Source organism: Lactuca saligna, chromosome 7, assembly GCF_052625555.1.
Source record: "Lactuca saligna cultivar CGN05327 chromosome 7, ASM5262555v1, whole genome shotgun sequence".
Taxonomy (NCBI): Eukaryota; Viridiplantae; Streptophyta; class Magnoliopsida; order Asterales; family Asteraceae; genus Lactuca; species Lactuca saligna.
The window spans coordinates 67,596,885-67,620,567 of NC_136423.1; the positions used below are offsets into that span (position 1 = coordinate 67,596,885).

The 23,683-nt window shown below is 31.5% G+C and overlaps 2 protein-coding genes across 2 annotated transcripts; one reads left to right on the forward strand and one right to left on the reverse strand.

The window, feature by feature from the left end:
- Window positions 1-2,123: 2,123 nt before the first annotated feature.
- LOC145006400 (disease resistance protein RPV1-like) lies at window positions 2,124-6,988 on the forward strand. Its single transcript, XM_078965485.1, has 5 exons — window positions 2,124-2,778; window positions 3,606-4,734; window positions 4,852-5,256; window positions 5,363-6,220; window positions 6,458-6,988. Exons 1-5 carry the CDS (start codon window positions 2,258-2,260, stop codon window positions 6,902-6,904), a joined length of 3,360 nt encoding a protein of 1,119 aa, XP_078821611.1. The 5' UTR covers window positions 2,124-2,257; the 3' UTR covers window positions 6,905-6,988.
- A 5,311-nt stretch (window positions 6,989-12,299) lies between these two features.
- Window positions 12,300-15,703, reverse strand: LOC145006616 (uncharacterized). Its single transcript, XM_078965695.1, has 15 exons — window positions 15,460-15,703; window positions 14,973-15,100; window positions 14,813-14,884; window positions 14,626-14,739; window positions 14,453-14,521; window positions 14,318-14,374; window positions 14,174-14,227; window positions 14,034-14,096; window positions 13,793-13,855; window positions 13,532-13,696; window positions 13,270-13,425; window positions 12,988-13,068; window positions 12,843-12,904; window positions 12,640-12,760; window positions 12,300-12,521 (listed from the first exon to the last, which is right to left on the reverse strand). Exons 1-14 carry the CDS (start codon window positions 15,635-15,637, stop codon window positions 12,664-12,666), a joined length of 1,359 nt encoding a protein of 452 aa, XP_078821821.1. The 5' UTR covers window positions 15,638-15,703; the 3' UTR covers window positions 12,300-12,521; window positions 12,640-12,663.
- Between the last annotated feature and the right edge of the window lie 7,980 nt (window positions 15,704-23,683).

A 23,683-nucleotide genomic window follows, 5' to 3' on the forward strand; every position in this document is an offset into this window, starting at 1 on the left:
TTCTTCGATCCTCGTTTGCTGCTAGGGAATTTCCGAAGCAGTTTCGTTAGTTGGTTATTCATATCGATCCTTTAGGCTAGATCTAGTAAGATCACTGTATAGGATCAGTATGTGGGGATCGACGTTGTTAGTGCTTGTAATATAAACCTTGAGCAGCGATGTACTTGGTGCCTATTCCTTAGGATGAATCCTTAGTAATGAGTGATAGTTGATTTTTAGGGTAAATCCTTAAGAAACGAATAAGATAATAGGGATTGGGTAATTGGGATGATTGTTTGATGTTTAAGCATAATAAATTTATTTATTATGGGGTAAAAACCTTATATTCTCACCAGGCTCCCAAGTCTGACCCACTCAGTTTAATTGTATCACAGGTATCGATACAAAGTTGCTTTACACTGAGAGATTAAGGAGATGTAGATCACTAGTGTAAATAAATGTAAGTTCTATTTATGCTTATGTTTCTGTATTGACGATGACATCCCAAATGTTTTAAAATGAATAAAATACGTTTCTTCAGAAATGCTTTGATAACGTATTTATTGTTTTTCTGGGAATAAATTCCGCAACATTTTTATTAAAAGAGGTACTCTGATTTTCATAAAGCATAAACAAAAATCGGTCTTTTCTGGCCGTGAAATTGGGGACGTCACAGAATGAGATGCTTAAATAGGGTACCAAGTCCCGAAATTAGGGTTTCCCAACCCAGACCAGACTCGCCAAGTCCACTCTTCGAGTCGGTCACTTAATCTTCCACACGGAGCCCGCTTCAACTCGTCGAGTTCTTCCTTAGACTCGACGACTTGACTCCTTCAACTTTGGGTTTTTCTTTCCTTTCTTGGTCTTTCTGATCCTGGGTGTTACATTTACAATTTATATTAGTATCTAGTTAAATGTCTTCATCATTTCATCTTCTCATTTTAGTCGTCCATTCACTACAACCAACGGTTTCAATTGAAATGTTACATAACAATTTTTTTTTGTCATTTTTACAAAAAAAAAAAAGTTAATGATTAAGGCTATGTTTGGTGACCACAACTAGCTGAAAAGCTAGCTTATTTTTCGATCTTTTTTAAGTTGTCATGTTTGACAAACCAAAAAAGTAACGTATAAGCTAACGTTTTAAAAAACTACTTAGGCTAGTTTTTTAAGAGTTGTTTTAAAATTTTCCAAATACACTCGTTAATTAATTATAGAAAACATATTTTTTAAATGGTCTTTTATGTTGTTATATAAATTTCAGATAACTTATCAACTAGTGACGGAGCCATGATTAAAGTAAAAAGGTATCCCAACAAGTAAAGGGGTATCCCCGACAAATTATGTATCTCTAATCTATTTTAGAAGCGTTAATGACCTAGGAGTGTAATAAGGTTTCAAATTTGTCCACATTAGATCCTTAATGTCTTTCTTTTACATATTATATTAACATGGTGTTACAACCGTTTAAATGTTGTCCCTTTAATTTTTAAAATGACAACTGTATAATTATGTTAGTGTAATATATAAAAAAAAAGATTTTAGAAACCGACAAATTTAAAAGCTTATTATCCTCTTAAATTATTAACTCCTAATTATTTCTTAAGAGTGTCGGTCCCATGTTAGACTTGTCTTACCTACTATGGTCCAACGGGTACGTCTTTTCATATGCCTCTTTTTTTCTAACTTATTTATTTGGCATACATCACGTTGTTTAAAAGTCAAAACTTATCAATGCGGCATGAGTGACTTGCACTAATTGAATACATGAATTTGATAGCATAATATAACCTATATCTAGTTTGGTTATAAATTCATTAATTCTTGTAGTTGTTGCCATGTAAAAAAAATTAGAAACCTTATTGGTATGTGAAATTAACTAACTATAGCCGTCGAGTTTGTGGATTTGTCACAAAATAAAGACTAAAACAGTAAAACTTTCGTATAATCATTCACCTTGACATGATTTTATATGCATTTCTTTTCCAAATATAATTGTTATCTTGAAAGAAAACTAAAGAAATTAACAAGTAATTTCTTTATACCAAAAACATTTTGTTTTGATCATATCTTATTATATAAAAGTAACTTCCCTTGCGTCTGTGTACACAAGATTATTTCGAGTATAAATTAAAAATGGTATATGACTGATTTTATGGAACATATTTTAATATCAAAGAAGTAGGTAGAAGTCTACATGATCATTAGATTTAACTTCATTACAAGTCCTCGCCTGGGATTAAATCCATGATGTCTTTCTAAGCTTTTATTATTGATCATGGTTATTCTCAATCAAATTCAAGGATCTTTATCGCCATCCCCAACCAAGTATGATGTTTTTCTAAGTTTCAGAGGTGTTGACACTCGTAATAGTTTCATTGATCACCTTCACAAGGCATTGTTGGATGCCAATATCAATACCTTTTTAGATGAAGAAGAGATCCAAACAGGAGAAGATCTTAAGCCAGAGTTGGAGAGCGCAATCAAAGCTTCCAAGGCCTCCATTATTGTGTTATCCAAGAATTATGCTTCTTCAACATGGTGCCTTGATGAACTGGTGTTGATCCTTGAGCAACGTAGGAACTATAAACATATTGTTATCCCGATCTTCTACCATGTGGAGCCCACAGATGTTAGGAAGCAACAAAGCAGCTTTGGAGATGCTATGGCTAAGCATAAATACAAGATGGAAGCAGAAATAGATGTGCATAAGAGAAATCAACAGGCATATAAGATGGAGTTATGGAAGCAAGCCCTTGTGGAGGTTGTTGATTTGAAAGGAATGGATGCAAACGGCTGGTAATTAATCAATCTTGCTAATATTTCCACAAGTTTTCCATCACTTTTGTTTAATTAACATCGTCTTTTTGATATTTCTTGTGTTAAAAGGCTACTTAAAAAAAAGTTGATGTCGCTGTTAACCAACCAACTATTTTGTTTTATCGTCACTAAGCTTTTTTTGTTGGGTCCTTAAACTTTTTAAAAAATATGTCAAAAGTTAATATTATTCCATAACTGAAGGGGGTCATTCAGTACATTTTGGTCAACAGACATGACATGTACATCACTTTTATTTTTTATCAAGTTAAGACGGTTTTTAAAAATAAACTATTTATAGTATCGTCAAATCACCAACAAACGGATTTTATGGCATGAAATGGGAATAAATATTTTTAATTTTGTTTTTACCTGCTTGAAAAGGTCATTTTACAATTTTATAGTATTTTTATTCCGAGTTTTAAATTGTGTTATGTTTTTAGTCCAAACTTTTATGTTTTTACAAATTCTGCTGAAAATTAGTTTTTCTTTACAAATTAACTTTTAAAAGACTTTTTTACAACTTTTATTTACCTTTTTATAAACAAAAATTTACAAATTTTTGTCCAACCTTTTCTTCTCCTTTGGCAATTTTTTAGCCCATCGTAACCTCTTCCGATCCATTACTGATTTTACAAAGATTAATATCACAAAGTCTGATACATACTTCTGTACATTTGTTAATTTTATTCGATGTGGAGCTGGCATAAACTTTAGATAATGGGAGTTTACTCAGTGATTAGTTAGTCAAATAAAACATAAAGTTTTCTTGAAGCTGTTCTAATGTTGTCATTGCAATTACTATTTAGTCGAGAAACGGTGTTCATTCAAGAAATTGTCATGAACATGAGCAGTAAATTAGATCAACGCATACGTGGTAAAACCCCACACATAATCGGGATGCGCTCATCAGTTAACATTATCACATCATGGCTAAAAGATAAATCCTCTGATACAGCTGACATTCTCACAATATGGGGAATGGCTGGGATTGGAAAGACATCACTGGCCAGATATGTCTATGAAGTGCATTATAATGATTTTGAAAGATGCAGCTTTATTGAAGATATTGGAAGGAGATGTACACAACAAGTGAATACATTGTTTGATTTACAAAAACATCTACTTGTAGACATTCAGAACGGAAATTTACAAAAGCTACATGATGTCAATTGGTGCACCAATAAGATTGAGAATGTTCTACTCCATAAACGAACGCTGATTGTTCTTGATGGCATTGATAATTTCGAGCAGTTGGATGTGTTAATTGGAACAAAAAGATTTCATCCAAGAAGCAAGATCATAATAACAACCATAGATAGGTCGTTGACTGAAAAGAGTGGTTTATTTGGTAAGAATATGTCACTCAAGCATACGAAGCACTTGCTTGAAGGATTGGATGAAACCGAATCACTACAAATTTTATGTTTGCATGCCTTTAAGTGCAATGATCCCAAGGAAGGATACCAAGAATTGTCAAGAAAGGTTGTGAAACATTGTGGAGGACATCCATTGGCACTTAAAGTTATGGGCAGTTCTTTACGCAATGAAGATGTAGTTGCATGGGAGGATGCCATAGAGTTTTTGGAGAAAGAACCAAATCCTGATGTACAAAAGTTCCTACAAATAAGTTATGATTCTTTAAGATCCGAAAACGAGAAGGAATTGTTCAAGCATATTGCTTGTTTTTTTGTTGGAAAAGATAGAGAGTTCACTGAAACGATACTAAAGGAGTGTGGTATCAAGACAACTTCAGGGTTCTCAAAGCTCATTGATAAGTGTCTTGTAAATGTTGGAGCAAGAAATGAGTTGATGATGCACCAACTACTTCAAGATATGGGGAGGGACTTAGTTCGTCATGAATCTCCTAAGAAGCCATGGAAGCGTAGTCGATTATGGCATCATGATGAATCATATGATGTGTTGAAACAAGATAAGGTAATAGAGGAGATACATGCGTCGTTATTTGTTTATATGTAAATTATTTTGCATTATACATATACATGAATTAATAAGTTAATTTGCTAATGTGTGCATATTTATTTTTCTTGTTAGGGTACAAATAAAATTCAAGGCCTTGTCCTTTCCAAGAAAGTGGTTGAGGATGATACTTTAGGTGGTACAAATACATCCACCAAGAAAATTCCACAGATTCATCGGCTTTGCAACTTTTTCTCAAAGATTTGGTGCTTATTTGTTTGGGTATTCTTATTGTGTTTCTCTCATCATGACAAAGTCGACTTAAGAACAATTGCACTTAGTAAAATGGATAAACTAAGACTACTCCAACTCAACTATGTACAATTCCATGGGTCCTATAAACATTTTCCAAAAGGCTTAAGATGGTTGTCTATGCATGGATTCCCTTTGAGTTACATACCTTTTGACCTACAAATGGAGAACATGGTTGCTCTTGATATGTCTTATAGCAATCTACAACAACTTTGGAAGAAGCCAAAGGTATAAAACATTCAAAGCATTAATCTTTTGGTTTTCTCAAATGGCTAATATCTTTTAATTTTCTTCAAATAGCTAATATCTTTTAATTTAATGCTAAAATCAATAGTTGCTTCCATCATTGAAGATTTTAAATCTCAGTTTTTCCAAGATTGTGAGAATCGGTGACTTCTCATGGCTACCAGCACTTGAGAGATTGATACTAACAAGATGTGCAAGTCTGGTTGAGGTGTGTGAATCAATCGAGCTATGCAATAAACTTGTTCTCCTTGACCTGAGTTATTGCATTAAGCTCAAAAGGCTTCCAAGAAGCACGAGAAAGCTGAAAAACATCAGAATTCTATTAATATGTGGTTGTACAAATCTTTGTGAATATCCATGCCATATGAAAGATATGAAGTCATTAGAAGTTTTGAATGCTAGAGAATTTAGCATAAACTCACAATCATCACCGTATGCCATTGTGGATGTGATACAAAAAAGTTTAAAAGGTTTTTCACTCTCCAACTCCTTAGTAAGATTATCCCTCAAAAACAACAATTTATCCAACGAGTTATTCCCCATGGATTTTAGCAGCCTGACAAAGTTGAAGGTGTTAAATTTGAGTTGGAGTCCGCTAACTTCTTTGAATGTGAGAAACCTTAGTAGACTTGAAGTCCTCTGTTTGGAAGGTTGTCATTACCTAAAGTATGTATCATGTATCAGTATGATCGCATATATGAATATCCATAACTGCAATTCACTAGAAAAATTAGAATATGAATCGGTGACAAAGCAAAATATCAGCTTTTTATCATCTGTATCCGTGGTTGAAATTGAAAGCATGCGAAAGGTACAACCCCTAGCACAAGTGAATGAAGACATAATCTGTAATTTAGGCTGGAAGGATTTAGTACATGTGAAAAACCAAAAGGTGCATATTATAGATGGAATCAGATGGGATACACCGCAGAAACTTCAAGTCCAGGTTCCTCTCTCTCTCTCTCTCTCTCTCTCTCTCTCTCTCTCTCTCTCTCTCTCTCTCTCTCTCTCTCTCTCTCTCTCTAACATACATACATACATACATGCATGCATACATACATACATACATACATACATACATACATTCATACATACTTACATGGATCTTAAGGTAATGATGTTCTAGAGAGTAGAGACATGAAATTAACTTGGTTTATACTAATTAGACTTCTTGATTTTGTAGATGCTATATGAGCTTGGAATATTTAGCATATTGTTCAAGCAAAGAGAGATTCCAGAATGGTTCAGTCAAAGAAGCAAGGGATCATCAATAACATTTATTGTGCCTTCATCTCCTTACAGTCTTAGGGGATTAAATGTAGGCTATGTATATACATACTCGCAATATGGTGAATGGGTTGATTTAATTCGTAATAAAACAAAGAACCTCCACCAGAAATATCGTCCTAATTTACAAGTGGTCAGAGTAGACGATGATGAAGAAAGCATAGTATGCATAAGACATTGGGTGATTGCTAATAATGAGATAGAAGAGGGCGATGAGGTTACTGTTGACATTGCACTTTCTAAGGGGAATGGTGTAATGGTAACTGAATGTGGTATAAATCTTGTTTACGACAACAAAGATGATGGTGATAACTCTTTAGCTGTTTACCAGTCATGGAAATAAAATATTTGTGCATATCTACAACACTTTTTGTTAATGATGGAAACAATTACAAGATGTACCACTTTAACAGTAAAAATCTATAAATTTCTTGGCTACATTGAGAGAACCGAATTGGAAAACAAAAATACTCGTTAACTTAATAAAGAACAAAAGATAGGTGCATCTCAAAACAAAAGAAAACATTCAAAACTTTGTTTGCCTTTAAAGCTGGCCCTAATCAACATTTTATTAACCCTCCTAAACCCATAAAGGAAATTATCTACTGATAAAAGAAGACTCCTAATTAGACTCCAAATTATAATAAGCTAAGATAAATATACAACATAAAAATATTGAACATTCCATGAACCTTTCTTTTTTCTCCTTTCCTGTATGATTCATATCAATACCTCCTCGCTGAAAATCCACCTTGTCCTCAAGGTGGAAAGTGAACATGCTCATCGGTTTCAAGGTCTACATCTTCCTTATCAACCAATAACTGGTTGGGTTTTATCGGGGTAGCGATGACCGGTGCAAATTTGCATTCACAACGAAAACAAAGACCATTAGCTCTTTTTATCAGCGAACTCCGAATTTGTCATTCTTTTAAAATGTATTTTGGTTGGTGCTACTATTCTATCTACGCAAACGTATTGGAAATACCTTGGTTTCTTACTACCTTGGTTGTGTGGAGTGTCCCTGTGAGTTTCGGCAATGTACTGTCTTGCTCTACTGTTAGTCAGGCTGGTTCGACTTATCAACCAGTAATGCTAATTTAATTGTTTGTCTGAGCCCCGCATATTGCATCATTCTTACCATGTTGTGCAATTTTGTTTAGAACCCCTTAATGAAGGTTCCTTCCGAAACCTGTTCTTGAATTCCTTCCAACTGTGCCACCAACTATTCAAACATACCAACATACTCCGGAGCTGACCCATCTTGCTTAATAGAGAGGAATTGTTCATATAGGTTGCCTTCGTGGGATTAATGGAACCGCTCAGGTAACCTTAGTTCAAGCTCATCCAAACTACAAAATCGTCCCATTTATGCTTGCTCCATCAGTACCATGCCAATATTGTCCCCTCTAGGCATACTACTGCTTCCCTTAGTCTTTTTCTATAGTCTTTCTCCTGATGTTGCTAACCCTTGCATGTAAAAAAAAATCTTTCTGCTTAGTACACCAAATTGCATGCATCTTCTCCTTTAAATAAGGGCATTTTAAGTTTTTGTAAGCAATAGTCCATACCGAGAACCCACCCGCACCCATAATCGTAGCTTGTGATTAGGTGGCTTGTGGTTCCCTATTACTAGTCCCTACACGCATATAGCTACGCATTATTTGGCTCTAGAGTGTAGTGTATGAGACCTTGTATGTGGTAGTAGGATGTTAGACATGTAAACTAGTGTAGACAGTTGTATGTGTTGATGTTCTTGTCTGATTGTTTGCTTGCTATATATATGTCGACATATCTGGTGGTGGGTTGAGGTAGTCCTGTTGTGTACTGTACGCCAAGATACTTGGGCGGGCCAACAATGTGTTGTAGGTCAAGTGCAGACCAGTTGTATGTTGTAAGCATAGGATGCGGGCCATGGACTGAAGACCGGTATTGTGCATTTAGGATAGCGGTCCAGATGTATTGTAGGCCTCACGAGGCGATCCAGCTTAACTAAAGGCTCATGTGTGCATGCATTGTATGTATATTGTGGTGTGTGGTATTTTGGGGGAACTCACTAAGCTTCGGCTTACAATTATGGATTTAATGTTTTCAAGTACTTCCGATGATCGTGAGAAAGAAAAGATGTGACTGTACACATTCATCTGCAGCATTGGAGTTTCACATTTAACCTATATCGTCCCTGTTTTCATATAATTATATTATGAACAAATAAGTTTTCTTAACTTGGGTTTAATGAAAATGGTGTTTTATCTTAACTAAAAATGAAAATTTTATTTGTGAAAATGAGACGTTACACCCTTCTCCATAGAATCTCAAAATCGCACAATATAATGTACTTGATGTTGTCGCTGGTAGGGATTTCTTTGATTGATATGTTTTTTTTGTAGTGAATGTCTTTATGACTTTGAATCCATATCATTTGGGTTTGCAACTTTGAGTCCCTAAAATTTAAGGCCTTGCGACTTTGAATCCCTTAAATTTCCATGATTCCGCTTCTGGTTCCACCTTTCCACAGTTTTATGTTGATCCAAAATTTGTCTAATTAACTATCATGTGGAACATATAGGAATTGAATGTGAAAATGTATCTTCATCTCTTCGCATCAATGGAATGGATGTCATTACGTCGTCTTCAAAACATATCATAACTATTTCAAGGGTTTCTTCATTGGTAAGACAATTTAGGGCAAACTAGCATCGATCTACTCTAAACGGTTTAGGGCAAAGTTGCAATTTACACTAAGAATCCAACCATCTTGATGAGAGCCATCAAAGGTTGGCCTCTTTAGCTTTCTTCCTCTAATCAATAAAAAAATATATTTATATTTGTACTTTTGTTGAAATTATTAAAGATAACTCATATTCCATGGAAATAAGAGACGTGTCTTTAGATCTCCCACTCATGAATCTACTCAATCGGTGAAGGTTGAGGTCTCCAATCCCACGAAGGGACGTTGATCTAAATTCTTTTAGATACATAACATTTATGTTTCCAATCGATATAAGTTGGGGAAAGAATTTCTGAGGGTGTCATTATCGATCCATTTATCTACCTAGAATATGTATCATTTCCCACATTAATTTGCTTTTTTATAACTTCTCCAATTAGGATGCCAATTTTCGCTAAATCCTCCTTGATACCTGTTATATTGTTCCAACCCCCCAACTATTGACCTTTACATACATTCATCATGCTTTAAATAGAGGTTGTGTATCCCTTTAATAATACAACTCCATAGTGAAGATGAGTCGGTCTTAAGACGTCACCACCACTTCACTATGAGTGCAATATTTAGGGCACGAATCTGTGTTTAGGGAACAAATTGATCCAGTACGAAGCCTCCCCCCCCCCCCCCACCCCTAATAATCTTAGGTGCCATTACATTATCATATGATATCCAACTTCATTTTTGTTTTATTACTGACCCACACCATAAGAATTGTCTCTAAAGTCGCTCAAGGGTGTTAATTACACCCAATAGAGCAATAAAAAGTGAAAAGAAATAAGTAGGAAGATTACCTAATACTGGCTTGACTATGGTAAGTCTCTCACAGAATGATAAGGTCTTCGGTTTTCAAGATGAAAGCTTAGATTGGAACCTCTCAATGATCGGCTTCCAATTCTTCTTGAGGTTCATGTTTTCCCCCACATGAACACCAAGATAGGTAAATTGGAGGGTAGTCGATTGACATCTAAGGAGAGATGCCCACCGATTGGTTTTGCTCATTGAATCCCCGATACCTAAAACTTTGGACTTATGAAAATGAACTTTTAGACCGGATGAGACTTAAAGCAACGAAGGATTCAGGTTAAGTTCTTGATGTTGCTTTTGGACCATTCTCTCACAAATAAGGCGTCATCGGCATAGAAAATATGGGATACATAGTTTTTCATTATGGGAAATTTTAAACATTTGAATATACCTTTTTCACAATCCGTCTTCATGGATACATTAAGACCTTCCATGGCTATTATAAAGAGAAAGGGAGATAGAGGGTCGTATTGCCTAACGCCTTTGGAAATAGGAACTTCATCTTTCGGTGCCCCGTTAACAAAAATCGATGCTCTAGAGGATGAAAGACACTCATTGATCCACATAAGTCATTTCAAGCCATAACCTATTTGCATGAGAATAGAATCGAGGTACTTCCAATTAATTTAATTAAACACCTTATCGAAATCAACTTTAAATAAAAGAACTTTTCGCTTTGGCTTTTTCACCCAAGAGCATACTTCGTTAACAATAAGAGGTTTGTCAAGGATGTTTCAACCCTTCATAAAAGTCGATTGTACTTTGTCAATATTGTGCCTAATAACCACTTTTAGACATGTAACGAGAAGCTTGGCAATGATCTTGTATACGCATCCAATAAGAATAAGACTGATTGGACCGTAATCACTGAGTTTGAGTGGATCCTTTATTTTTAGGGCAACAATGATAAATGATGAGTTACATCCCGTGATGATTTTCCTATATCTCTTGAAGTGCTTCACAAAAGCCACAATATCGGTGTTTGACAACCCCTAGTAAGTTTTTATGAATTAGAAGCATCTCGCTCGGGAGCCTTTTTGTTACCGCACACCCAAACAGCCAAATCTGATCTCTTCCAAAGAAATAAGGGTTTCTAAGTTCAAACTAATCTCAGGGAAGGGAAGAGAGGACAGGATTTGGAACTGAATCTTCGGTCTCGAGGGCCATTTTCCATGAACTTATTCTTAAAGAATCTGAAGACTTTTCATTTTACCGCACCAACCTTAGTGCTCTATTGATCATTAATTATGAGCCCCACGTATTTGATTCTTCATGTTCTTGTTGTTACCATACCCATGAAGAAAAAAAAAAGTATTTTCATCACCATCGATCATCAACCACCAACTTTACACAAGACATTTGTTTAAAGTCGAGTATCATTCCCTTTTCCAATTTAATAATTTGTTGGTGACCGCTTCTTCGTTCTACCATCTCCAAATTAGAAAGCGATATGAACTACGCAACTGCATCTAGCTGATCAATCCATTGTTTTAATTGTTTCGTATCGTGAACCCTTTTGGATGATCAAGGCCCTCTAGTTCTTGATTTCATTTTTTAAGTGCCGTGACTTCTAACTAATTCATCTTATTTATACATCTCTCTAACCGATTAAAATCTCAACATGATAAATTGACTAATCTACCCTTACCATTTAAATAAAGTGCAATAACATAAATTGCCCTCATCTTATTTCTTTTTGCTTTCCCTAATCTTGTTTTCATGCTTTGCACTATGGTCCGTGTTCATCATTTGATAATCATTGGTTTGAAGACTATTGACCAATTTGCTTTCCATAGAGAAAAGAAAAGTGAGCTTCATTGAACTAAGAAGCCTCACTCAAACCATAATTAGACCCAAGTTGATGTATAAACGTTGCATACAATCAAATAGAATAATTCAAATTCTTAAGACAAATGGCACGCAATACTTATATTAAATGACTATTTTTCCACATAAATTTCAACAAACAAATTAAAATTTATGCAAATAAGTCCCTCAATTCGTATCCATTTTCAATATGGAATCTTTATTTTAACAAGTTGGACTAAAGAGTAGAATAGCAAATTAGCAACTAACACAAGATTTAATACAAGTAACACAAAACTAAAAGTAATTCCACAAACAGCACCCGATTTATAAAAAATTAGCAACTTTCTTCTAAAAACCTATATATATCATTGTCTTATAAAGATAAAAATAGTTCCTATTTTAGCCTTATACCCGTTTATGTCATATACCATTAAAACCAAAGTTCATAATGTTATCACAGGTCAACAAGATATGAGGGCAAAAAGGACATTTATATTGATTACCACCATCATTTTCCAAATCTTTTTGTATTTGTAAACATTCAAGTCTATCGAGTATTAACATACTAGTGATTCCTCATTGTGTGGCATTGGAAGCTTTCCATGGCCCTAGGTTGTATCTGTTTCAGAAAAAGACAAAATGATCAAGATGCATTAAGTTCTGTCTGGATAAATGACAGTGTCAGTGTCAGTATCAGTGAAACAGGGACGTATTTGTAAATTAACAAAAAAACATACAACGGATTAAAGAAGGTTGTAGAACTATTTTGAGGTGCTTGTTTTGTCTTGATGCACCCGTTTTGCCCTACGGCGTGTATGGCTTGTTTGGGAATTACGCGATCGCTTTTTTGACTTTTTACTGCCAAAACAAAAAAAAAATAAAAAATAAAAAAATCAAGAACCACATTTGAATAAACATTAGTAAAAGCAATAAAACAAACCTGAATAAAGATGACACCATAGTAAGTAGAAACATCACAGGGAAAACCATTAAAGCAGATGCCTACAATAATAACACAATAATCTCATTTAACAATAAAATTATATAAACTATTTTTAAAAAAATAATCACATTAAGACACATACCATAAACCACACAAATTCATTAGTTGCAAGGGCACGTGTAATTTCATTTTGCTTCATCACTTCATGTATGTTACCTCGTACCTTCCAAAATAAAATCCACATCACCAATAATTATAAATAAAAAAAATAAAATATTATATTCTTTTTGACTTTTTCCTTCCAACATACAATCAAACTAACACCACATTATATATTCAACTAAGTCTCCACTTAATCCATGGTTAGTCTAAATGACAAAACAACAAACAAAAGGGTAAAATTGTCATTTCAAAAAAAAATTACCTGTTGATGGTATTTTAGGGTGTATTTAGAGAGCCTTCTATAACCACGGAGTAATTTCTTGGAGTAAGGTTTTAAAAAGATGTGTGTTTTATTAACATAAGGTTTCAGTGTCTTTGAAAGCCAATTGACATAAGGTTTTGTAAACTTCTTAACTTCCTGCAAACACATGGTAAATGTTATCCCAATTTTTAATTTTTATACATAAATAGAAAAAGAAAAATAACAAAATGAAATGATTGGGTAAATTTCACAATAACAAGACCTTGATGTAAGGATCCAAAATGGCTTTTATACTGGAAATTTGAGGCTGTAATTTTTTCATGGATACATGGTAAATTTCAATAGTCTTGAAAGTAAATTTTTGTGCATGTGGTTCCATATTTGTCACTAATGTAAGCCATTGTTCCTTGATAATAGGAATCCATTTCTGTATATAAAAAAAAGATAATTATAAATAGATCAATCAAGATGTAAACTAATATTAATAAGAAAAGATAAATGAAAAAAAAAAAAAAGTTCTTACTGTGTGAACCATATCAATGTAGGGCCATGTCCACCTTTGAACTTGAGTTTGTGTTTCCATTGCCTAAAAAAATTTCATAATATTAATAATATAGCTTTAAAGATATTATTAATATTAGTTTTGCACTATTTTAATTTTTAAGTCTGTTTATCATGTGAAAACAGTGTTACAACTTACAACAATATCAGAAAGTAATTATATAATAGGAAAGAAAATAGTTATAGTAAAAATTCTAGAAAACCTTTTGAAATGCAACATCAAGAGCTGGTTTTCCATGCACATTCCAATGAGTCACCATGAAAGACTGCATATTGAGAAAAATAAGAAATGGAAATGTTTTTTTTTTCATTTATTTTAAAGCAAAAGGAAATGGGAATATACCTGAAAATGAATTAAATGAACTGCTAGCCATGGTGGAAGCCATGAATCATGGACCTGATGCATAAACATTTTTTTAAAAAACAAAAATATATAATGAAAGTAAATTGTTTTTTTTTTTTTTTTTTGTATTTTAATTTCATATACCTCTGAAAGTTCTTTTGAGAAGCGTGCAGCTTTGAATTGGACTCTGATTCTTTCTTCCTATAAACATATTGGAGTCTTTGAAATTTTGTAAAAGTAGCCAAAGTTTTAAAAAAAAAAAGTAGAGTTTTAGAAAACCTCAGCTTTCTTTAGAGCAAGTTCTGTATTACGGATTCTAATCTTTTGTTCTTCATTTGTCCTCTGAAGCTGGAAACAAAGATAAATTTATACAAAGAAAATTTTATACAGATAAAATAAGAAATACTACAAGTAGATGTAACTGAGTTATAATAATAATAATTCATGGGTACCTTCACAAGTTTCTCATTTAATTCTGCAATTTTTGTTTCAGCAACATGTATTCGAGCTTCAAGTGCATCTTTTTTTGTGTTTTGTTTAACTATTTCAGTTTTAAGATCTTCAACCTATTGAAAAAAGAAAATTAATTTAGGAATTGGACAATGAGATTATATCTTTTGATGATATTATGAACATCACCTGCTTTTCAAGTTCACCAGCTCTTGCATGAGCCTCACCCATTTGTTCCTTTGAATCAAAAGATTCCTTTTTCTGCAAAAAGAAATGGAAGAATCATGTATTGACACATCAACTTGATAACTTAAGATGTAAACAATAACAAAATTTGTTAGAGAATGACCTGGAGAGATTGAATTTCACTACGCAAGGAGGCCAAACTGTTTGATTTCTCAAGAACAGTTGTTTCCAGTTGTTTGATTCTTTCATCTTTGGAGTTAATTTCACGGCTCCTCTCATCAATGCTGGATTCTGAGAATGAAATCCTTGGAAAAATGAACAAATTTGTGCAGAAATTGTAAATGAACTCTCATTTCGATGGTACTTTTATAAGAAGATGCAAAGGAATTGATAGTCATTTGAAAATGGTTGAATAAGACTGTAAATGTTAGAGCATACAAGAAATGATACAGAGATAAACGTTATAGTTCATACCATCAGTTAAGAAACACATCTTACAGCTATAGGAAAAAGGAAAACCTAGAAACGATATCATCCATAATCACCAGCCTTTTACCAAAATCTAAGTAAATCAATTTTCGGAGTTCATTGTACATAACGAAAATGTTCTGTAACGGCGAAACACGAAATTGAGAAGATAGAAGCGAGACCTAAATTGAGAATCTTTGATAGGAGCTGTTCGTGCTTGATTTTGAGAGATGAATCGTCCGACTGGTCTACTTCGTAATCATGAAGGGTTTCTGATGATGCAAAGAGGAGGAGAATTAGGGTCATACAGAAGAATAGCCGTCGTTTCGGGGCCGCCATTGGAGTAAAATTCGAGCTCATAAATGAATGGAAAAGTTTTTTTTGCTTCCCGATTTTATAGTACTGGGAAAAGGGGGGAAAGAGGAAGACTTCCTTTCCATATATATATATATATATATATATATATATATATATATATATATATATATATATATATATATATATATATATAAAGAACTTTTTTTGTAAGAAGCTAAAAAAAATGTTTGTAAAATAATAATATTTTTTTTAAAATTATTTGTTTTAGTATTTTTTTTTAATCCTTTTTAATTTATAGTTTTATTAATTTTTAAAAAAATATTTTTATATATTATTTTATATTTTCCAGCTAGTTTATCCTTTAGATTATAATAATAATAATAATAATAATAATAATAAATAATGGAATGGACATTTTTGGATCGATTTTGTTTGGGTACTTCATCCATTATAAGTGGTCCCTATTATATATACATTGTTTACAAAATGTGGTACCTTCTCGGAAGTAAAACGTCAAACTCTTTGATTTTGAAGAAAATGGCTTTCATGATAAAGATGTTATAATGTTGTGGGTAAGTTTTATTTACTTTAACTTCTTAAGGTTTGTTTCGATTTACATAGTCTAAATTTGATACACATAAAGATATTAAGACATCTAGAATACGAAGATTAATTCTAAAACTTATATAGAATGTATTTGAAATATAGAAAAATTAAGGTGAAAATGTGTATATATCTATATTTATTTATATTTATCTATATCTAGGTATCTATCTATATTTATATCTATATTTATCTATATCATATCATATTATACTAATAAATAAGGTATTTTTCCTATCACCTCATGCATTTGAAACTCCCACATAAATTTTCAAACACATTATGCATTTAAAACTCTGACACATTTTCACCTTCAAAATAATTAATCACATATCATGAAATGTTTTATAACTTATACAATATGTTTAATAAGAAATTATGGATAGTCTACTATATAAATGTCATTCTATTTGAGTGGATACACATATACAAATCATGTACTAAATTCACAAAGAAAACAAGTTTAAAGGTTTTGTGTTGGTTTGAGGGCTTTGGACAAATTTTCGAGCCATGTTATTATTTTAAAGTTTTTATTTTGTAAATTTGTTATATAATAATTCGTTTTTTATATTTTTCTTGGTTTAAGTATTCCTTTAAGATAATCATTGTACGTTGTGGTTGAAAGTTTAATGTAAATTAGATTAGATTCATATTATAGGATCATATATTATGGAAAGTGATATAGATAATATTAAACTAAATATTGTATACATGTTTTTATATTTGTGTTACTTCAAAGTAATAATTAATTAAAAATCATAGATATGCGATATTATCCATAGTATCTATGTAAGTCTCTTTTAAAATGCATATTGTTTATTTTATCACTTTATATTTTAATATATGTTTAGCATTTAATTATAATAATAAGTGTCTTTTACAAGCTTTTTTTCGTTTATTAATAATAATAGGTGTTTTTAAAACTAATGAACAATAATTATAAATAATAAAATCAAATTATGAAAACAATAAGTGTTTTTAATAGTAATATTAAGTATCTTTTAAAAGTCTTCTTTAATTTATTCATAATAATAAGTGGTTTAAAACTAAAGAACAATAATTTTAAATGATAATAACATCAATTTGTAAATTACATAACGTTAACAACAAATAAATTGTATTTTAAATAAACACCATTATTGAAATTAGAGAATAATCACATAAGTAAAAATTTAAATTAATCAATCATAACAAGTGCTAATAATAATATTAAATAGATAATTATATTTAATTTTATTAATGATGATGGTGGGTTGATGTCAATGAATAATATTGTTTAAAATATTACGTCAAAGTTAATGTCAATAAAATAACCATTTTAAACATATATTTTTCAACATTTTAACAACATATTTTTAACAGATGTTGCGCAACGTGCAGGAATTCGTCTAGTCATACATACTTATAAAGCTAGCATTTTTCCTTGAATCTCATGCATTTGAAACCCCCATAAAAATTTATCAACACCTCATGCCTTTGAAACTTTCACACCCTTTCACATTCAAAGTAATAAATTTCATTAATTTGAAACTATCAAGACTATTCAACTTATAGGATTTAATTTAACTTTTGAAATTCCTTTCACACAAATGTAGTTAGCCTATAAATACTTACTTCTATAGAAACAAATGTCCTAAACGAAAACACAATACTTATTTTGTCTAATTAGTGATCCTTTGTTCTATGTTTTGGTGTAAATGAAAGTATTATGTTGTCAATATAATATTAAGGTTCAATAATCTATAATAAGCAATGTATGCATTTCGTGTTTTTAATCAAAACAATTGGTTTGAGAACTTTCTAACAACTATTTTAAAAATTGAGACATGCAATATTTTATTGAGCATAAAGGTACGAGCAATTATTTTTTGAAAGGCAAGGCTCTACACCATCCATTTGTTATAAGTTTATATTATTGGGGGTAAAATTGAATTAGTGAATGGAGCAATCAAGGGTGAGGATTTAACTTCAAGTTTTATGATTCTAACTCTGTTTGAAATGTGATATGCATAATTTGTTGAACTTATTTATAAACACTTTGAGATTTAATGAATATTTAAGTTGAAGATTACCTCACATCTTGAACAATATGCAAGTTTTTGTGTTGAAGTTCATATTAAGATGTAGAAATTCACTTTAATAAGCTGACGAGTTTATCGCTTTATGAGGAAATTTGTAGTTTTTAATGATATGATGCATTGATGTTTTTAAAGATGATGCTAAAAACTTTACCCTTTACCGTTGTTAATTGTTGTACGTTTATTGTACAAGTTGTATCTCTTGGTTTTTAATTATATTGTTGTTATCCATTCACATGTTTCATATTCTTGAAAATGATCAATGCAGTGATTTTCTTAAATCAACATTAACAGAGTAAGGGGTCAAACACATTAATTGCAATAAAATAATAATTGGACTTTTATGAAGAAACACATAGCTCGAACAAGCTACCTCCACAACTTAAATCTACAAAAAAATTTATTAATAATTAATAATAGAAATGATAATAGATGTTGAAACTATAAAACAAACACCTAATAAGAAATATCAATGCTAAAATTGTTAAAATGTGTATTTTTTTTTTTTAGTTATTCGCTAATATTGTTTTTTATTTTATAATAAATGTCATATTAATGCGACAAACTCTTGATCTTTCAAGTAATTAACCAAACATACTCGATTTTTATAAACATAATTAAATCATTCACTTTAACCACCTTAATTTGATTTATTTAATACATTAAAATCATTTATTAGTCTAAGTTCAAACCAACTCTTCATTTTTCAACCTAATATATACATATAACTTATTGGGTAAAATAAAAATGGTTTTAAATCACAACAGTAAATCAAAATGTCATTAAGACTATTTTTCTAATAGTTAAAAATTATTTATATTTTTAAATATAAAACCTAAACTGAAATGTATATTTAATTAAACATCAATGTGAGACTGACCCACTTAGTAGAGGTTTTTCGTTTAGATTGAAGGTCTTGTGTTTTAATCTGAACGTTGACGAATATTATTAACTTGGTCATAGTAACTTCTAACAACTAAACACTCGTTATAAAAATCATGATTTTAAACAATGAAATTGCATACTGCGCAACGCACGAAAATTCATCTAATATACTTATAAAGGAAGCATTTTTCCTTTCACCATATTCATTTAAAACTCTCATGACTTTTTAATTTCTTTCTAATAATGATTATACGATTGTTAATAAGGTTAAATAAATATCAAACTTAAAGTGTAATCATAAATAAACTGAATTTCAATATTAAAATAATATATTTACTTCTACTTACAATGTTATATTTTTAACTTTTAACAAACAATACTTAACCTATTAGTTTTAATATGATGTTGTATGTAATCCTTTATCATTTTAAAACTACAATTTTTGAACAATTTGCTTAAAATACTTAAATTGTTAATTTAAATATAACATTATAAGTCAACTTAAATAACCCAAATTATATTTTGTAATTAGTTAAAAAAGATAAATTGTAGTGTCTTTCTAATAACGATTATAAGATTGTTAATAATATTAAATAAATATCAAAAATAAAGTGTAATATAAATAAACTAAATTTTAATATTAAAATAATATTTTTACTTCTACTTATAAAGTTATGTCTTTAACTTTTAACGTATTATACTTAATTTATCAGATTTAATATGTTGTTGTATGTAAACCATTAGCAGTTTAAAGCTACAACTTGTGAACAGTTTGAAAAAAATACTTAAATTGTTATTTTAAATATAACATTACAATGTCAACTTAAATATAAATTTCAAATTCACTTAAAAACCCAAAGAATATTTTGTGAATAGTTAAAAGTGATAAATTGTAGTGTGCTAAATGCAAAAACTAAATTGCAACTTCATATTAACTAAAATATTTCCTAAATATATTTTTATAATCTATATCATATCATACTATACTTATAAAGGATGTATTTTTCCTATCATTTCATGCATTTGAAACTCCAATACAAATTTCCAAGCACCTCATGCATTTGAAACCCCCACACCTTTTCACATTCAAAGTAATTAATCACATATCATGAAAGGCTTTATAACTTATATAATATATTTAAAAAGCAATTAATAGATAATCTATTATAAAAATGTCATTCTCCTTGAGTAAACACACAAATACATATCACATACAAAATTCAAAAGAAAACAAGTTTAAATGTTTTGTGTTGGTTTGAGGGCTTTGTATCATTTTTCGAGCCATGTTATTGTGTTAAAGTTTTTAATTTGTAAGTTTGTTATACACTAATTCTTTTTTTATATTTTCTTGGTTTAATTATTCTTTTAAAGCAATCATTGTATGTTGTGGTTGAAACTTTTATTCAAATTAGATTAGATTCATATTATCGATAATATTTAATTAAATATTGTATATATGTTTGTATGTTTGTGTTGCTTCAAAGTAATAATTAATAAAAAAAAATCATGGATATGCAATGTTATACATAATATCCATATAAGTGTTTTTAAAATGTAAATTGTCTATCTTTTCATTTTATATTTAAGTATATGTTTAACATTTTAGTTATAAGAAAAAGTGTCTTTTAAAAGTTTTCTTTCGTTTATTAATAATAATAAGTGGTTTTAAAACTAATGAACCATAATTATAAATAGAGTAAATTGCACGGATAGTCCATGTGGGTTGGGGTAACCTGCGCGCCTAGTCCCTGAGCAAGATTTTTAACTCGGATGATCCCTAATGGTAAAATTTGTAACCCGCCTGGTCCCTCACTTGAAATTCTGTGTAGTTGCTCCATAAAAACACCCCACATGCAAGGAACTTAGGGGCATTTTTGTCTTTTTAATATTCTAGTGTTACCACCATGTTGTATACGAAGAGGAGATCATTTTGCTCAGTACTCCATCTTTTCGTTCAGAAAACCCAAACAAAAATTTCATAATCGAGATAAGAAAATCCTAATCGTGATATCTTCGCCTCTGAAACGCAATGGTGTTGTGACGTATACATGCAAATATGGAGGAAATCGATGTTGGTCATCGTTACTGTAAGTATTATTTCACTCTCAATCTTCTATAACTTCGATTTTGTTGAAACCTTATCTGAAATGGCTATTTCATAGGGGGGGATCCGACAATCTTTTCCATTAGGTTGTACCATGGTGGAGAGTTCACCAAATTTCCTGGAAGAAAGTACATCAAAGGAAAATAAACGTATATGAACTTACTCGACATGGATACTTTCTCAGTGCATGACGTTGATGAAATGATGGAACAGTTAGGCTATGTTGATGAAGATATACCTTTGTACTATCACTTCAAACGACCTTTTTTAGATTTAGATTTCGGGTTATTTGTTTTGGGTAGTGATCAGGATGTGAGACATCTAGGTACCTTCATTTCCAAGCATAAGCTGATTGAAGTCTATATTGAGCATGGAAAAACCCAATTACATATGTACACAATGTCCCCAAGTCAATCAAAAATTCAAATAAAGGAAATTATTGAACCTCCATCATGTTCTCGTAGGCTTTTCTTAGATTGGTATAATACTGGGTAAAAAAAATGTTATTGGGGATACTTCTAAAGAGGCTAATGTAATGGACCTCTGTAACACTAGTCAAAATAGGTCAATAACAATCACATGTGATTATGCCAATCATGTAATGTGATTAGTAATGTGATTACTATGTATTTAATGATAAATTCTAATACAAATATGAACTTTCTTTATAATACATCTCAAAGTATATATCCATATGATTCCAAAGATATAGAGAACGTCTAATTCTGACTTCGCATGAAGAAGTTATGATAAACTGAACACTATAAATCTCTATAATAAGAGGAATTTAAAATAGACTTAAAATTAGCTATTGGAGACTAAAAGAGAGTTTTAGTACTCGTAAATACCTACGCGTGGATATAAAGAATGTCAAAAACAGAGTTCGTATGTGAAAGTTGCGACCTTCCAAAGATTCAGCTATCAGAAACCTAATCTGACTGAGCTCACGACGTGAGCACAGAAACTCACGACGTGAGCACAGAAACTCACGAAGTGAGGAGTCATTTTGCCACATTTTGGATCTAGAAGGTGTGTGACAAGGCTACGAAGTGATAAGATCCAAACTCACGACGTGAACAAGGAGTTTTTCACGACGTTAGGAGTCATATGGTCACCTTCCGAAGCTAGGGATGCAAATGGCAAGTCTACGGGGTGACCAGCCATGGCTCACGACATGAGAGGACAAAATCCTTCCTATAAATAGCGGGTCTGACTTCAACCATTGTCACACCTAAACTTATTTATCCCCTCTCCTTTGTTGAAGCCATCTTGCATCCCGAGCCCCGACGACCTCGTACTATTGACCGTTTCTGCTTAGATTACATAAAATCACGCTACTAAGGTGAGTTTCACGACCCCACTTTCTAATAGTTTCGGGGAAAACGCATGCTAAATATTATATATACGTTACTATTATGTCTATATGATGATATACTAGTATCAACGTAGATAGTCATATTAACCGGGATATAATTGTTCTAAATATAATATTTTGAATATATACAACTATTGTAACCTTGTTAGCATGTTATTGTTATAGAAATATATTAATGTAGATCTTGAGTTATACTTAAGATTCTATATATGCTGTGTGCGATATAGTTCTGAAGTTATATTCGGAAGTTCTATATGTTAAAAAGTATGTACGTTGTTATTTTTGGTTTTATGTCAATATAAAACTTGTTATCTTATATATTGTTGTTGTTATTGGTTTTATGTCAAGATAAAACCTAGTTTTACTTCAAGTTATAGCTGTTATACTACCTAAATGTTATAAAGTTAGGAGTAATGTTTAAAAGCATAGTCTAGTAACTTAGGGTTTTAGGCATGAAAATGCTTTTGTTGTTAGAGCTATAGGAAGCTGTTGAAGTCTACTTGAGTAATTGTATTCATCAACTAAGATTGGGGATCTTAGTGGATATTCTTTGAATTATAACCATTAATCCCATGTGAGCGAGGAAGTCATGTATAATTAGTATACGGGTTGACAACCCCAATTGTGATTGTTAGCTACAGTCAACCATAAGCGAGTGACGAACTATCTCTTTACTTGTTATTGTTTCGGCGTCGATGAAATGTACGATATTGTTTCTCATGGAAATCATGAGTGTATTGTTTCTCATGGAAATCATGAGTGTGTTCTATCAGAGGTATTGCATCATACAAGCGGTTACAGGCTCATGGTAGCAATTTGTTAGAAACATTATACTTCGTCTTATACAAGTATTAATGTTAAGTATAAGTTTTCCCCTACTTATACCCTAGGTTCAAGAAATGTTTAGGTATATAACATATTTGATAAGTAGAATATTATACCTGATATATATTGTGACAACCCGAAATTTTCATTTTGAACAAACCATGTCAAGCCAATAGAAGTTAGAACAGTTACAGTGAAATTTCAGACTTTGAGTATAA

Bases quoted from the DNA above. Each gene is read 5' to 3' on its own strand.
- LOC145006616 (XM_078965695.1), bottom strand. From the start codon at position 15,637: ATGAGCTCGAATTTTACTCCAATGGCGGCCCCGAAACGACGGCTATTC. The intron at 14,522-14,625 runs GTACCCATGAAT...CTTTGTTTCCAG, and splicing joins TAAATGAGAAACTTGTGAAG to CTTCAGAGGACAAATGAAGA. The intron at 14,228-14,317 runs GTATATGAAATT...TTTATGCATCAG, and splicing joins TCTCAAAAGAACTTTCAGAG to GTCCATGATTCATGGCTTCC.
- LOC145006400 (XM_078965485.1), top strand. From the start codon at position 2,258: ATGGTTATTCTCAATCAAATTCAAGGATCTTTATCGCCATCCCCAACC. The intron at 2,779-3,605 runs GTAATTAATCAA...ATTACTATTTAG, and splicing joins GGAATGGATGCAAACGGCTG to TCGAGAAACGGTGTTCATTC. The intron at 5,257-5,362 runs GTATAAAACATT...TAAAATCAATAG, and splicing joins AACTTTGGAAGAAGCCAAAG to TTGCTTCCATCATTGAAGAT.